The sequence below is a fragment of the Typopeltis vanoorti genome, chromosome 4 (genome assembly GCF_054136105.1).
Source record: "Typopeltis vanoorti isolate ZY-2024b chromosome 4, IOZ_Tvanoo_1.0, whole genome shotgun sequence".
NCBI classification, from domain to species: domain Eukaryota; kingdom Metazoa; phylum Arthropoda; class Arachnida; order Uropygi; family Thelyphonidae; genus Typopeltis; species Typopeltis vanoorti.
In genome coordinates, this window is record NC_143552.1 from 126,822,975 (window position 1) to 126,841,340 (window position 18,366).

At 34.9% G+C, this 18,366-nt stretch overlaps 1 protein-coding gene across 1 annotated transcript in view; it reads right to left on the bottom strand.

Moving 5' to 3' along the window:
- The window catches only part of LOC150107661 (uncharacterized protein CG3556-like), a 101,244-nt gene that overhangs the window by 43,824 nt on the left and 39,054 nt on the right, over nt 1-18,366 (bottom strand). The window contains exons 3-5 of the mRNA XM_090391446.1: nt 17,555-17,784; nt 7,905-8,053; nt 2,533-2,707 (exon numbers count right to left, since the gene is read on the bottom strand). Coding sequence (XP_090247572.1) covers nt 2,533-2,707; nt 7,905-8,053; nt 17,555-17,784 — 554 coding nt within the window. The remainder of the gene's footprint in view (nt 1-2,532; nt 2,708-7,904; nt 8,054-17,554; nt 17,785-18,366) is intronic.

The following is an 18,366-nucleotide window of genomic DNA, read 5'->3' on the forward strand; positions in this document are numbered from 1 at the left end:
TAGAGGAAATAAGATCTGGTGTAATAGTGGATAAGGATCCAAAATTTAGGGGACACATTGCCAAAATTGTGAAGACAACACAAAGGCTTCTGGGAATGGAGGACACTGATATGTAGAAGTAGAGATTCTTGTTCCATTGCATAAGGCCACACATTGTGCCCAGATTTGGTCACCAGGTTTTTGGAAGGATGAAGAGATGTTGGAAAGGGTCCAAAGGTGACTGAGTAAGGTAGTTTGACCTCTGGAATGTTGAGTATGAGGAAAGATTGAGATGTAATTTGCAGTCTGGTGGACAGGAGGAAGAGGGGAGATATGAGACCTACAAATTGGTAAGGGGTTGTTATAGGATCAATGAGTGGAGAAGTTCTACAGAGAATAGTGGGAGAACCAGAGTCATCCCTGGAAACTAAAGAGGGTGCAAGTAGGGGAGTGAGAGGCAGGTTTTTTGTGCAGAGTTGTGAATGATTGGAATGCCTTACCTGAGAGTGATGTCTACAAGTTTAAGACACTGTATGATGAGATGTGATAGGACCTCCAGATGACTCTTTGAGGTAATAAGAATTTGTTCCATCAATAGCACTTCCCTCCCTTTCATCTTCAAAGATGAACCTAACTATTCCTGTCAGGATATCATCCTATCATGTCTCATTTATTCTAATTAGGTGAATACTCAATACAACCATTTCATTTGTCTTGTTACACTAAGATTTATATATAAATCATTCCTGGATCTATAGCAAATTTCATTGATACTGTTCTCTTCATACTTGAAGTATTTCTTTCTCATCTTAAAACCATTCAAATGCATCAACTCTTATATAGCTCAATTCATCTTTCAAAAACTTATTCTATACATTAACTGCCTTCTCACATTTCCACTAACATTCAGTGTTGCCTACCTGGGCAACACTGACTACTTTTTATTTCATCCTTCAACCTCTTCATGTCCAAATCTTATGTTCCTTGTTGCCAGTCAAGTTATGTCCCCATTATTGCTACCAAGTTTTAGTTCTTACTCCTCATATCTAACACCTTAACTTTATTTTTTTCTCTACAAAAAATCTTGTGCAACTTGTTTACCACACCTAATTGAAACTCCATATAATACCACTTGCAGATCTTTTGTTACCTCTTTCAAAGAAAGAGGTATCAGCTATCTGATGATAGCTTGATGCTTCCACATCTAATTCTTAATTTTTACTCTGCATCTGTTGCTTTAGCTTTCAAAATCTCAAGTCATTTTTGCTTGCATTTGAATTTTTTAGCTATAAATGTTTGCTGTCAATGCTACACACCACCTTATCTTTAATTGCACTGTTTTTCAATTTCTGCATATTTACCATCAATTGTTAAGCTTATAACATCACTCATTCACTTTTTCCTGCTCTTTTACACTGTCCTTCATCAGAAAAAAGCCATACAATCATGGCATTGAACTACTAATACTGTTATCAATATTACCACTCATGTTCTCATTCAGATCACTTCTCAACATTCTTCCATCTGCCTTAAATATCCATGATTTACATATGGCACCTCATTTTATGAAATGAGATTTGGCATAGATAAAGCCACCTTTTTTTTGCCAGTTATAGTACCAAGCTTCAAGTTTAACGATTTTGTAAATTTAAACACCAACTTTCATAGCAATTCTTGTTTTACAATATACTGTTAAATGTTTTGCCTTTTTACTGTACTGACTTAAAGCATGAAGGATAAGTAAAGATTAAATTCAATATTTTGTTACTAAAAATACTGAATGCATGTTTAGAATGTAATTTTCTAATTTGAGTAGAATATAATAGTAAGAGCTAGAAGAGGCGATCCAAAATCTTAAGTTAGTGAAAGGATATAAACCAGTATAGAAAGACTTTAGATTGTGCTTGAAGTTATCTATGGCAGAGCAGCTCATTACAGCTTGTTCTACTGTATATTCCTAGTCTAAAAACAACATTTTAGATAGACAACTTAATCTTTAGTTAAGCATAAGATCTCTTATGTTTCATAACTGAAAAGTAAAGATTGGCTGTATGTTAAATTTTGGCTTGAATTCCTGAAATCATTTCTAGTTTCACTTTGAAACATTGAAAGTTTATGCCAATCTCCATTAGAGAAAAGGAAACACCTTGTGTAAGGATTTGATTAGTTCTGATACACTTGTAAAAATTTAGTTATGTAAGATAACTTGCAAAAAGACTTTCTTTAGAAAGTTTTTAGCAATCAATTATTTGCTAAGTTATACTAACTGGCTTAAATCTCTGAAGTGTTTAAGTGTTGTAGTTGAATATATGGACATAGAAGCTAAGAATATTCTTTGAGTAGTTTATTAGTTCAGATGGTTTTTTTTTAACAACCATCTACAATGTAGTTTGCACATCTGTTCTGGCAAGATTGTTTATTAATAGGCAAAATTAAAATTTAGAATTATGGGAAAGAAACAAGAATCAAATCTTTCCAAAATTAGGAACTGATAACTGAATTCCCATAATTACAAACTAAATTCTGCTAGAAAGAAACATTCTAGTTACTTACGGCTTTTGTTGTATGAACAAGGAATTTCATGTATATCTGCTAGAGACTTCCGTGTCAATACTGGCAAGATAAAGTATGTAGCTAGAATGTCAAATCCATTAAGCTTATGATTTTTCATCATGAAGTCAACTGCAGCTGATTCATTCCATTCTTCTATTCCTATTGCTCTTAATGCCTAAGAAAATGATAGATTTAACAGTATATTCACAATTCCAATTGTGAGACTTAAATATATAGCCAAGTAGTAAAAAACTTGCCTTTGAAGCATTATTATAAACTATGAAGTTATTGGTATATGGATAATTGTAGTTACTGAAGTTGAAGCTTAACTTTTAAATTAGTTCTTAAAAGGCAAAACATCTATAGTGGGAATATCATTCATTTACAATGATATTCCCATATAAAAGCAATTCATGAAAATCTGATTTGTATGTCAGTTTAAGGAAATGTATAAGCTTTGGGTGCCATATATTCAAATCCATAATGGATGAATTATGTTGAAATTTTATTACCTCGACTCATGAAAAGCTATACTAACCATTGCTCACATTTAGTTTTGTAATTATATATACTGGCATATAAGGTGCTTAGTCAGCCTGGTTGGCCAGCATATCTGCTCTCCAGCAGCAAGGCTGGAGGTTTGGATATCATTGTGGACATTGATGTTTGCAATTATCTGAAAATACTAGGTGGTAGATGGCATTTGTGTGTTGCTGGATTGAGTGGTGGAGACAACCAAGGAGTAGTGTAATTTGATATTTGCTCAAAATTTTAGAAGTATTTTATGCTATATAAGAACAATTTTATATACTACTGATAGTTTTGTTTGACATGTTAATATAAATATAACTGTAGTTGGTATATTGTCATTTATGAGTGATGTTATAATATAAGACAACTGGTAAAATTATGCTTATACTAATCTAGTTTTATGTATTGAAATTTGTGACAGTAAGGTTTCATTAGGATTAAATGAAAAATCCACATGCTATCCTACTGAACATCAATACAAATGTTTAAAATTACTTGGAGGCACTGTTACAAAACCATACTACGAACTATGTATTCACTCACTATCTGCTAATACATTTCATTTACTAACCACTTCATACTGCCTTAGTTTTCAGGAGGGCTATTAGTTCTATGCAGTAATAGGTTGTTCAAATTCTCAACTCATTACCTATTCATAAGGACTTGCAAACCATACTCCAATTTGTCTTTATATTCTACACTTAAATTTTCTGTATTTTCTAATGTATCTATTATTACTTAAGACCTCATGGAGTCAGACTCATCTAGGAGGTGCTTTTGTCATCATACACAGCTCATCATACTATGCTTTAAACACTCAAATTCTCTGCATACACCATACTCAGGCACATTCCAATCATTTACAACTTGGTATGAAAAACTTGCTTCACTCCCTTACCCTCTATAGTTTCTAGGGGTGACTTCTGGTTCTCTGCTGGTCTTACTATTTTCTGTAGAACCTCTCCATTGATCCTATAACAACCACTTAATAAGTTGTAGTGGTATCATATCTCCCTCCTGTCCACCAGACTAGAAGTTTCATCTTCTCAATCTTTTTATACTTGACATTCCAGAAGTTAGAAACTACTTTAGTTTCCTCTGGACCCTTTTCAATACATCATCCTTTTGAAAACCAGGTGACCAAATCTAGGCATAGTAGCCTATGCCTGGCCTAATTGCAGCCCTATATAATGGAACAAGAATCTTGCCACTTCTATAAGTCATTGTCCTCTGAATCATTCCTAGAAGCCTTTGTGTTGTCTTCACAATTTTGGCTATGTGTACCTTACATTTAAGATCCTTATCCACTATCACCAGAGATAGTATTTCCTCCATCTCTAACAATATATTCTTAAACAAATTCTGCATTCCATTTGTTTTCCAAATTTTAAAACCTTACATCCTGCAACATTGAACTCTCATCTCCATTCCTGTTCCCAATCACTCAATTTATTCAATTATTGAAAGTTCACAAGATCTCTACTCTTCATGGTTCATTCCAACTTTGCATCTGCAAAGAACTAAATATCTCCATCCAAATCTTCAATATCATTGATATAAGTTAAACAGCAATGGCCCTAAAACAGACTAAGGAACACCACTAGTAATTTTTCTTGGATATCACTCCTATACACAACTTGTTGATACCTATCAGATAGCCAGTCTCCAATCTAATATCCAACCCCATCCACTCTAGTTTGACTATCAACTTATCATGTCATCTATCAAAAGCTTTGCAAAATCTAAGTATATTACTGTGCATCCTTCTATCCATGGAAGCAGTCACCTTATTGTAATAAGGTGATTACAAAAACATGACTCCCTTTAGCAAATCCATGAAAGATACCATTGTTGTCAATCTGATTCTGAATCCTGGTTCAAGCTTCTCCAAACAACTTAACTACACCTGACAGATAGGTCTATAGTTTGATGTTTGAGTTCAATCACCTCCTTTATGAAATGGCACAATCTTACCCTCCTTAGGAACTTGACTGAGTGCAAGACTTATTAAAAAGAAGTCAAGGCTGGCATCAACTCCTTGGCACATTCCTTCAGAATATGTAGTGATATATTATGAAGTTCTACAGCCTTATATCTAGTTTGCTCAATTCCCTCTCCATGGAGAGATTAAGAGCAGTTGATGGGGAAGAGATACTGAGTGAGCAAGAGGTGTATAGGGAGTTGAGCAAACTAGATAAGGCTGCAGAACTTAATATCTGCCATATATTCTGAAAGAATGTGCCAAGGAGTTGATGCCAGCCTCTATTTTTTTTAATAGAGTGCTGCTGCATAGTTGCATTCACAAGATTAAAAGACCTTTATGAATTACTTATCAAGTATCTCTACCACACCTTCTGCAACAGCAGTCTTGCTACCATTTTCTCCAATGAATGTCATCCTTCACCATAAAATCTAAAGACCAAATCTATGAGGCCTAATCAAGGCTTCAATACAATGGAATCTATTTCTGCACATAGATAATCTGACTTGAATTTCAGATTCTTTTCCACTCAAGTGTCTAAACTTGATTTCCCTATTAAGTGGACCAAGTTTCAAAAGCTCACTTAAAGGAACATTGAAGTAACTGAGTTTCTATATCTACCCTTTCAATCTATTTAAGTCCTTCCTATAAAGACTTGACATTAATTTCTAATCCTTAGTTTAGAACTGTTTAGAGATGCAAAACTTGCTTATCCCAATCAGTGATAAGCAAGTTAATGTTCTCAACTCCTGTAGCACCTAATAGCAACTTCAAGGATACACCTAGACATTACTTAGACAGTTCTCTGTCCAACTCTAATTTAGTTAAATTTATGGTATGGAAATATTAAGCATTTGAAAAATCAAAGTATACATTAGGTATATATACACCTTGTTCAATATATAACTTTATAGTACATAAGCTGATGAAACAACCTTAAACCCATGTTAACAGAATGTGTTTAAACTCATTTCTGTATCCTAGCTCTCACCAACACCAGATATACAGATTAAGCCTATAAGTTTATAGGCTTATCACATTTAAGTATGACACTCCATTAGGATTGGATTTTTCTTGGCCTTATCTAATTTGTTTGTACTGCACTTCTGTAGTCTTTACAGAAAGAGCTTCCTTCTTGGCCTGCTCCATTTTGCAGCTGATTATCATCAACAGTCATGTGCTGCCTTCTTTCAGATTTCACTTAATCCCTTTATCCATTTGACAACTTTAGCATTTTTGACCTTGGAAATACATTTACAGTAATGCTATTAGGATATCTGTTAATTCCATTCAATGCTATTTTCTTGCTTAATTCCATTCAATGCTATAGCTCCAAAGCTTCTCTTAATCACTAGATTTTTAAGATATATTTTCTTCATGGAAATCTATTGCTAGCCACAACCTAGGTGATCTCTTGGTCACTCAACTAAGTGGAAACATCCACTCAATTGTATCTTAATTGAATGCAGGACTCTAAAACTAGATTCTCATGCCTCTTTACATACTGCTTAAGTTCTCAAAAATATTTTTCCCTTATTCATATAAGTCAATTGCTATAATATAGCAAATTAAATTAGTATCAGCTTCCAACTTATTCTCCTCTTACAAAGACCAAAAACTCCCATGATATCAGCAGGACTTTCTCTCCCTTGTTTCCCTTTTATAAATATGAAGGGCAATGTCAATTGTGAAAGCAAAAGCTTATTAGAATAGTACATGCCTCTAATTACTGCTATAGTATGAGATTTCTATTGCTAAATCAAGTTCATATTTTATACCTTGAGGATGACTATTTCAGTTACTTTTTTGATTTTATATGCTACATGTAGCATTTGTTAAATGTTTTCACACCTTAAAATCGATAACTAGTGGATGGTGAAGAAAGTTCTTAAACTTAAGTTTTAAAATAAAGCTTAAATCAACTCTTGCAACTATACTTTTAGATCACCTGGAATATTTCTGTATCCTAGGTAACTAATTTAGGTATGTCAAATTCAGAACAATCTTTAGGAGAGATGAATTAAGTAAACTAGAGAATTTGCTTGATTCATGTTAAAATTTCAGCAAGTTAGGCTAGTTATATATGGCAAAATATAAGGTTATGCATTTTGGGTTGAAGATTATTAACTATTATATTAAGAATAAAAGTAACTAAAGAAGTTTATTAGGCCAGAAGTCCAAAATAGTGGATAAGGAGCAAGTTAAGTGTATTTATAGTAGGCAATAAGGATACTAGAGCTGAAAGCTTTGATATGTGATCATTGATAGGATTACCTAAGTCAGTGGAATAGCCCTGACTGGGCTAATTCTTATCACTAAGCTAAGATAGTGATAAGAAATAAAAGTTAGATGAAATTTCAATAGATAAAGGATATGAGGGAAAATTCTCTTGAAGTTATAATTGTTAAAGGATAACATAATTTGCTTGGTGATGAATGGATTACTTTTACCTTAGTGAGATGAGGTTCTATAGGTTTATCAGGATCATAAAATCCTGCTTCACTAAGCATTTGAAGCAGGATTTTATGATCAAGTGAAATCAAAGGGAAGCAGAAGTGAATTTAAGTCTAGTTTTTTTGACCTAGCACCAACAACAAAGGTCGGATCTGTCATGTTTTTAACAAGAAAAAGCATGATTTAATCTAATGTAAATATTAGACAAGCTTATTTATTAGTATAAAGGCAAACTGTTCTTTAATGTATGAAAGAAATGTTAAAAGATTTCTAGTAGGGTTAAGTATTTTCATACTTAATGCTACACTAACTAGCAATTGAGACAAGTATATTTGAATTCTTTAGTGCTTTAAGAACTGCATCTGAAGTAGTTCAATTTTAGAACTATGGAAGCAATGTCACTTACTTGAATTACTAGTGCAGTAGTATGCAAAGTGCCAAAACTGCCATCAGGAAGTTGGTCAGCTACAAGAGCTTTTCCAGCATCTTTCAGTAGGTTCTCTGTGCCTTCTGTTTTATCACAAGAAATTGCCATCAGGGTCATAGAATATGCATCTGAAAATAAGTTCAGCTTGAGTAGAAGAAATTAGTCAGTTTATAGTATAAAAATGAATGAAAATAGTATTTCTAGTAGAAAGGCTTATATATTGGTCATATATAACTGGTAATTAATTTACAGAATTACCAAATTGGGGCTATAACCCTAAAAAATCCAAAAAATATTAAAACCAGTAAATCACACCCCTTCACAATAAAGATTACACCAAATCTATCACCATCCCCTATATCCAGGGCACCTCTGAGAAAATTATCAATATCCTCAAAAAATGACCTTACTTCTTGTTATAGACCATAACAAGAGTTGGCATCCTTTATCTGCTCTACCAAAGAGCAACCACTTCCCCTAGACCTACCTGGTGTATACCAGGTCCCTTGCAGCTGCAAATTGTCCTACTTTGGCCAAACAGGCAGAACAAATATCAGGATTTCAGAACAGACTATATCTGGTTTCACCAGGAAATGCTGCTCTGGACTGGCAGACCATGCCTTAGATACCCACCATAGAATTTGTTGGAAGAAAACAAAAATACTGTAGCAAGTTTAAATACAAGAGATTATTCAAGGAATCATCAGCAGCTCTAAAAATGTTCCTAACCTCAGCAAATTTGGGTGCATGAAACTACCCAAAATTTGGGACTTATATTATGAGAACTTCAGCCCAACTGCCAAGACAACCAAATTAGCCTGTCAGAGAGCACCATTAGGAACAATAGTTTCTTGCTTTCTTCCTCATTTGCTTTTGTTAGTGCCTGCATGCACATAACATATCTTTATGTTCTTGAAGATGGCAACATGATGTTGCTGAAATATAGAAGTTATTCATTAAAAGTTACTTTTAGCTGAAAATAGTATGAAACTGAAAATGGGATTAGTATATTTTGATTGACCAGGAAAGCTACAAGAAAGATGGCATGTTGCTCTAGTATTATTATACTGAGCAGAGAAGAGCAGTAATGAGATGATAGTGAGAATGTATAGGAAGTCTGGAATATGTAGATGTATATAACTATCCTTAAACATGTTCCATTCAAGAAATGGATTATTTGAATTCAGAAGGGTGCAAGCATTTGCAGGCTTTCGAGGCAAGTTAGTGTATCAGTAGAGAAAGAATTAACATGTAGAATCTCATGAGATGAGTGGCTTAAAAAATGAGGGTACATTATGTTAGAGGCAGGTGAAGTAATGACTAATACTGGCTTCTATATTGAAGATGCTAGGAGGAATATAAAATGGAGAATGACTGTAGCATCAACTCTGCTTCTCTAGCAGTTATTGGTATCATTGAAACTTGGTTAACTGAAGAGGGGTTCTAACAAAGAACAAAATTGAGGCATGCATATTTTGGCAGGATAAATGGAGTGTAACATGAAATGAGTTGTGCCCTGTTAGGGTGGAGAAAGCACTAAAGGCTTTGAGTATTTAGTGCAAGAGATGTTTATGACAAGATATTTGATAGGATGCTGCTATAGACCAGCAAATGTTGCTTAGCTTGACAAATGCAAAGCAAGTGATTACGGGGAGACCAGCTATAGCAACATAAATTAAGCAAAGATAGCATGTGACAATAAAGGAAGTGAATTTTTGGATTTGAGGGAAAACTTCTAGCAGCATATGCTAGAAGGAACATTAAAATCAAGGGTTTTGGATTTGATCAGAGGATCAAGTTGTGAGTGAGAATGTTCTAGGATTAGAAAAGAGAGATGGATTGAGGAAAATAGAGAAATCTTATCTAAGTGATAAGCAAAAGTTGATACAGATCTAGGAATGAGTTTATATATGAATGCTATAAATATCAAACAAGGGGAGAGAAAATGGTTGCATTGATAGTTTGTTCACCCAAAAATCAATTGGATATATGGCATGGTTGGATGATGACATCCAGACAGGAATAGAGATGGAAGGGTATGAATTATTATTTATGACATCTCCATGGAGTCTGAACTCTCTGGACACCTACTATACAACTGTCTCCACACTACACCAAACCTCTACTACCAATCATCTCCAACCACAACTAGTATTGTCTGTAAATTTCATGTGTTCTGAAAGGCCAATTTGTATGTTGGATGAAAATCTGAGTTTCTGGGAGAAAAACTCAGCTACCTCTGTATGAGGTCAGCTAACTTGCCTTCAATTGAAAAGTCCATAAAGATTCCTCCTGTCCTGACAAGAATCCAATTTGGGCCTATTCTAATATAAGGGTGAAATGTACTGTTCTTCCAGTTGTGCTACAGAGGCACTTGCATTGGTCTCCTCGCATTGTTTGAAAATGTAACTTTTGACTGAACTTAATAGCCTATTTATTTCATAAATAAAATGGGTAAGAGATGGAAATGCTATTGATAGCAAGTTGTCTATATAAGGGAAAAAAGTGGTAGTGGCTTTAAGATAGTATGGTGTGAGGTGAATAGAATGAAGTAGTTAGATGTTGCTATAGGCCTGGTAATGAGGGTGGTAACAATTAAATGTTAAAGCAAATAGAAAAGGGCAATGTGATTTTAATTATAATATAGATAGCCAGATTAAGAAAATGAGCAAGGGACAACTACCTCACTAGGATTAAGGGTCTTTGATTTGATCAGAGGATGTTATGAGATGTCAAATCTAGTTGGCAAGATTGACCATAAAGTGATTACTCTGGGTGGTTGCCAGCCATGTGATAAGTAGAATTAGAAGGCTGGTGATTGAGAAGTTCAGGAAGCTTGAGGCTATAGCATGGAATGAGGAGTTAAGTGAAAAGGAGATCAATGCTACTTGGATGATATTCAAGAATTCTGGTATGAGCAATATCAATTTATTCGAAGGAATCAGAAGGTTAAAAGAGGTAGATATAAAATGGATGAAGAGATTTAGCATATAATACAGAAAGGCATTACAGAGGCATGGAGGATGTTAATTCCATTGATAGTACAAACAGGCAAGGAGGGAGACTTGGTAAGGGTAGCAAAAGTATAAGCAGCAGTTAGGTAGTGGATCTAAATAAATCCTGGGAGTTTGATATAAAGCCAGCAAAAAAGATTGGTAGGATGATTGGAGAAAATGGTGTAAAGACAACTACTATGGATGATATAGCCAAGATATTTAATGAGTAGTTTATAAAGGTCTTTCATCCTTGAATGAAAGGTGGAGTTTGAGAGCAATGGACAAGACTGAACAAACAAGGAGATATGGGGAAATGAAGCAAACTTTAATAAGGCTATTTGACTTTATATCAAATTTTGGATGTGTACCAAGGAGTTGACTTCTGCCTTGAGATTTAATGGGTTGCATTGGATCAAGTTCCAAATGAGTAGAAAGGCAAGATTGTACATTAGGTGATAGAACAAGCATCAAATTATAGATGAATCTATATCAGGTGTAGTGGTTAGTGTTGAAGTTGGTGAACCAGGATCCAGAAATGAGTTGATAGTGGCATTTTGATGGACAGCATGGATTTGTTAAAAATAGGTCATGTTTTAACATTTATAAAAGATGACACTACACTGGGATAAGAGGTGGACATAGTATAGTTAACCCTTGAAAAATGCTGGGATCAGAGTCCCCAATCTTCTCATTGTTTGAAAATGAGAAACTCAAGAACTTAATAGCTATTGTTGGCCAGAAGCTTTACCAATAAAAGTTAAACACTGTTATGTATGCCATTTTTTAGAATGAAATAAGCTAGAAAAATGTTAAAGTAACAAGTGATTTATAGTATGGTACTATATTTAATAGTATGCAGGCCTCCATGGGGTCTAGACTCATTGCAGGAGGTCCCTCCTAGGAAACAGTATCATACCACTCCTTAAACTGACTGTTTTTATTACTTTATAAGAGAATGCATTCTCTGATTCAACCATTCCTCACCCTCTTGCAACTTCCAGGAATGGCCCCTTATCACTCCTTCCTTCTGTTCAACCAAGGAGAACTCTTTAGTGTCAACCCTGTAACCACCTCAGCAGTTGAAGTCAATCATATCACTTCTCCTATTCAAACTCTGCAGTCAACATTCCCTCAGTTGATCCTCATAACTAACATTGCACAGTTCTAAAACTTGTCTGCCTTTGTACCCTTCCCACAGTTAATTTCTCTTTAAATCCTAAGGACCAAATTTGAGAATAGTCCAAGTGTAGTCTGATCAGGGTCTTATACAACAGAATGACAACTGTTTTATCTTTGCAGGTCAGTGTCCTTTTTATTATTGCAGCAATCCTATGTTAACTTCACCACCTTTATAATGTCCCCTAAATTTCAGGTTTCTATCAATCATCAACCCCAGATCTCATCTCCCTAGACTTGAATGGGATATTCAGTTTGCAGATGCAAAGTTGGGATAATTTGAGTAGAGCAGATGTGGCCTTACAAGATGACTCAAATTTGTATGAGAATAGGGATGCTAGTTTGATGTTGCAAGATTGAAAATTTTTTTGCAATTTGGTAAAACTGATGGAATATAGAATTTTACTCTTGGTGGAAATATTGAATGTGAAATGGAGGAAATAAGATCTTGGAGCAATGGTAGACAAGAATCCAAAATTTAGATCATTGCTAAAATTGTAAGATTAATTCTGGCAATGAGGCAGACACTTAGATTCTGGTTCTATGTATAAAGCTGATGATATACCTGGTGGTAAGGCTATTGACTGAGCAGATGTAGTCACCTGGTATTCAGGAGGATTAAATGTTAGAGGGTCCAGAGGTGACAGTTTGATCTCTGGAATGTTGAATATGAAGGTTGAGATTTATAGTCTAGTAGATAGGAGGAAAATGGACAATAGAGATGTACAAGTTGGTAAAAGGTTATAGGAAAATATTGAGGTTTCAAAAAATGGGAGAACAAGGTCATTCTATAAGCAGGTTTTTGGCATGGATGGAGTTGAATAATTTGAGCACTGCTGGAGAATGCTATTTAGAGAATTGGGATGTGTTGAAGGTATAGTATGATCTGTGACAAGATCTAGAGAAGTCCTTGACTCCATGAGGAGTTAATCATTTGTCCTAAGTTGGGAAGCAGGACTATATTCCTTTACAATTCCAAGTTTCTAGAATTAAAGCAGGCAACTATCATACTTAGGAAGTAGCTTGAAACAGTACAATATACCATTGCTGTTGACTTAAGTCAACAGCAAATTATATACTTCAAGTGAAGATAAAGCAATTTAGAATCAAATTGCTGACAAGAAAAATAAAAGGGGAATTGCAGAATAGATTGAGAAAACAAAAAGGTAGAGTACAGTTGCATGAAGAATATAAAGCTCAAGCTAGGAAACTGACTAGTATTATAAAGAAAAATTATGAGAAGATGGCACTATAATCTAAGGAATTCTTGCTATATAAGTAGGAGGAAAAATTATAGTGGACAGAGTAGGAATTTGACAACCCAAGCAGATGACAGTTGAACTATTTAATAGTTTTAATTAGCATTTCATCCTGGTATAGCAGGCTATATTCCTAGAAAGAATAAGTGAAGTATTAGAAGAATTCCAAATGCTAAGCATGCTGGATGTTAAGGCAGGGAGCCTAGATAGAATTTCATAGAAATATCATTAGCTTGGCTGTTTGAGTAGAAGAGCACTATTGAAGGGTGGCAGTAGAATAGAGATAACTAGGAATACAAACAGGTCTAAAATTTCAGAAAAACTGGCAAGAGATATAGAATTAGGGCAAATTTCATTTATGCAGCATAGTATGGATTTGAATGGATCTTGTTTTAGAAATTAATTGCTAAACACTGCTTGTTTTAGCCATTGCTCTTACAAGAGAAGAATGGATGAGGAGGATAAGGCACATTCACTTTTGGATTTTTCAGAAAAGGTATTGACAGGATACCACAAGTTAATTTTAACAGGAAAATTTTAGTACTGAGATCATTGCTGTTCATTTTTGTCAGTTATTGAACTATATAGGGAGATGTTCAGTTGCAGGATTTGAATAGCTGGAAATGAATGGGATGTCAGTTTAATAAAACTGAACTAAAGGTTTAAAAATTTGGGATCTATAGATGGGATATCCAATATTCACCTGGGGTTATACTGGAAGTGAAAGAAGGATCTTGGGGTGATTATGGGTACAGATTTAAAATTCTGTAGAGCATTATAGGCAGCATAAGAGAAATGGAAATAATTCCATGACCACAAAGACCAGGCAAGGCAGGCAACTTGGTTGGTGAGGGTAGCTAAAGAAATATGAATAGCAATTAGCTAATTAAGCCAAAGAGAATTCTAAAGGAGTTTAATATGTAGCTAACAAAAGAATGACATTAAAGAAAACTGTATAAAGACAACTGTTGTAGAAGGTGTGATGGAGATATTTAATGAGCAGTTTATAAAGGTCTCAATCTTTTGAATGCAACTTCATGGAGAAGAGAGACTATGTGAGCAAGGTGTACAGGGAGGTGAGCAAACTAGAGGTAAGGCTGTGGGGATTTGATAATATATCACCACATTCCTTCAGAATGTGCCAGGGAGTTGTCAGCCTTAATATTTTTAATAAAAGTCTTGCACTTGGTCAAGTTCTTAAGGAGGGCAAGATTTATTTTGCCACTTCATAAAGGAGGTGATAGAACTCAAGCATCAAACTATAGACATGTGTTGTAGTTGACTACAACACCTGAGATGTAGTTAAGTTGTTGGAGAAGCTTGAGAACTAGGATCCAGAATTGGGTATGAAAACATGACCTCTCTAGCATAGATTTGCTAGAGGTAATGTTTTAGTAATCTTATATTAAGTAGACTGCTTTCATGGATAAAGGAGGATAAACAGTAATATACTTGCATTTTGCAAAGGCTTTTGATAGATTATCAAATAGGTTGACAGTCAAAAATATCTGATAGGTATCAATTCAGGAAAAGGAAAGTTATTAGTGGTGTGCTCTGGGGGTCTGTTTTAGGGATATTGCTGTTTAACTTTTATATTAATGATATTTGTGAAGATATTCAGTTGTTTGCAGATGATGCAAAATTGGGATGAATGAAGAGCAGGGAGGATGTGGCCTTATAAGACTTGAATAAGTTGAGTGATTAGCATGGGAATGCAAGTTCAATGTTGAAAAATGTAAGGTTTTAAAATTTGGAAAACAAAAATGGGATGCAGAATTTATGCTTGTCAGAGGTAGAGGAAATAAGATCTGGGGTGATAGTGGATAAGGATCTGAAATGTAGGGGACACATAGCCAAAATTGCAAAGACAGCACAAAGGTTTCTACGAATGATGTAGAGGACACTGACTTGTAGAAGTAGGAAGATTCTTGTTCTATTGTATATGGCTTTGATTATGCCACACATGGCATATTGTGCTCAGATTTGGTCACCTGATTTTTAGAAGAGATGTTGGAGAGGGTCTAGAAGTGACTAAAGGTAGTTTTGACCTCTGGAATGTCAGTATGAGGAAAGATTAAGATGCAATTTGTAGAGTAAACAGGACAAGGGGAGATATGATAGACCTATAAGTTATAAAGGGTTGTTATAGAAAATATGCTGAGAGGTTCTATAGAAAATAGTGGGAGATCAAGGGAGAACCAGGTCATTCCTGGAAGCTGTATAAGGAGGGTATGAGTAGCAGTTTTTTCATGTAGTTATGAATGACTGAGTGGTGTCTAGAGAATTTGAGTTTTTGAAGCAAGGTATGAGCTACATGTTTGATAAAAGGGCCTTCTAGATAAGTCTGACTTTATGAGGTCTTAGGTAATATTGCAAACATTGAGGATCTTGGATATCTTATGATTAAGATCTGACCTCAGATGCTCATCTTAGAATTACTACAATGTTGATGACAAATCAAGTGTGGTGGTCCCATTGAATAAAGCTTTAATCTGGCCACATCCAGATTTCTGTGCTAAGATCTAGCAATTGGGATTTTAAGTAACCTTGGAGAAGGTGCTGAGATTGATGATGAAAGTGATCAGGACTGTATAATGTTGATTATGAGGATAGACTAAGGGCATTTAGAGTGCATATTCTGGTGGATAGAAGATAAAGGTGAAAGGGATATGATCCTGACATTCAGCTATTGAAGCATTAGTGTTAACAGGACATTTTTCATATGGTGGAACCAGAGGGAGAAAGACGAGAGTTCTCCCTGGAAGTTGCAAGAGTGATGAGTAAAAGGGACAAGAAATCTTTTACATGGAGTGATAAGAGCATACAATGCATTGCCTAAGAGGATGAACATGTGGATAAGGATTGGTATGATACTTAACCTCTTATGAGTTGTGACTCCATGAAGGTCAGGAAGTTACATTTTCTATATTTAATTTCTTTGATTTTGCTCACTAAATCTGCTTCTGCATCAGTTAATCTTTTACTCTCATCTACTAAGATCTTATAATTTTTTCTTTATTTCAAAGAACTTTAGGGTTTTTGGCCTGATTTGCTAGTTTTTATTCATATTGCACTTTGTCCTTGTCAACTGCATCTGCTCTAACTATGCAACTGCTTATTCATCTTGTGCTATCCCAAAATTTCTATTTTATGCTTAATCCTCTCATCTAAGCATTTTACACCTAGCCTTGACCTTTGGAATACATTCATTAAATGTTATTTATTTCAGTGTGCAAGGAGCATTTATTTCCTTACTGCTCACCTCTTCATCCCATGCTATAACTCCAAAGTACATGGGTGATTTTGCATAAATCACCACCTATCAAAAAAAAAAAATCAGCTAACGCCTTTTTATTCCCGTATATACGGGAGTAGGCGAGGCCATTTAGCCCTATCTAACTTTTGGAGACTGAGTGGGCAGTTCAATCTCCACTGGTACCCAATCAGAGACAGATGGCCCAAGCCTATCACTAATTAAGCGGTAGGCAGTGAAGAGAGACGGCTCAAATGTGCCGCCATCTCGTGGTGACTAACCCTAACACAATATATTTAATGTCTGAAATAATGTGGGTTCTACGGTCGATTTTCTTGAGTTTACAGGACGAAAAACCCGAGTTTCCGGGAGGAAAAACCTGCTTTGCCCGTGCCAGAGATCGACTAACTCGGGAACCGGTCGAAAAAAGGCTTAGAAAAATTTCCTCTAGTCGCCGACTAGACTCGAAACCAAGACTTCCTTCGTGCGGCCTAGCGCGATGGTGTGCAAACGCCACATCCACTGAGCTACACAGGCTCTAAAAATTTCTTGTCACCACCTATGTATTTCTATATATCCTTTCCTCACAGAAGTCTTTATATGGCTAGCTACAACCTAGGTGATCATTTCATTATCATTCAACTAGAAATTGAAAGCTTCCTTTATAATTAAATCCTCTGATGCAATTAATCAGATCTAAGCTTAACTTCTAATACCTTAGCTTAATTTTGCATATGGATCAAAGGATTCTTGAATTTTTAGACTAAGATCAAGTCTGGTCTAGTTTAAAGCTATATTTAAAATAAAAAAAATTTACATTTTTGACCAGTATTGAAAATTCTTTGGATCTTACTACTTGATGTTATTCAATGCTTAAACTGGGAAGCAGTTAGTCAACATCTTTAGATTTTAAATATTAAAGTCAAGTCAAGATTAGCTACTTACCAATCCAAAATGAATTTGCATGTCTAGGGTATTCATGCAATAGTCTGACATTATTTGCATCCTTATGTCCTGCATTACAGGCAGCAAGTGCTGTTAATGGAGTCCTGCCATATTGAAGAAGTTTGGTTACTAGATCTATTCCATGGAAGTCTCTTGGATTATGACATATAGCAACCAATGCATTGATATAGAGAGCTAGCTGACTGGATGGCATTGTGTTAGTGTTATTCCTGTAGAATTAGAATAACTTAGGATTAAGAAAGATAAATAAATTTAGGATTTAATATAAATAGTTCTGGTTAATCAGAAGGCATGGTTAGAGAATATTCTTTTAAAATGAAAGGAAATACTGATCTTAATAGAAAGATCATGGTAAGCACTGATTTTATTACACCTGAAGATGCTTATCTAATTGAAAGATTTGTTTTTATAGCAATACTTAGATGGTTATAAACCAGGCTGAGAAACAGTATTACTTCCAACATCCAGTTTGAAGACAGTTTCTTAACTAGGTTAAGTCAGATAACCTTTAATATATTCAAGGTTAAATCATTTAACATGTATTCCACTCAATCACCTGCCAGACTAGCCTTTTTACATGAAGTTTCTAATGATAGCCTTTTAAAAGGATGTAGATAGATGCAAGTCCAAATTACAAAGACATTTATATGCCACAGCAAGATAAATGGAATTGGATGGAAAGATTTGTTTAAGATGGGTTTAAGTTGTAATAAGATAACAAACCACTGCTGCTTTTTCTATTTATATACTTCATCCTCACATGAACCAGATGTGACTGAAAGTAGATTTTG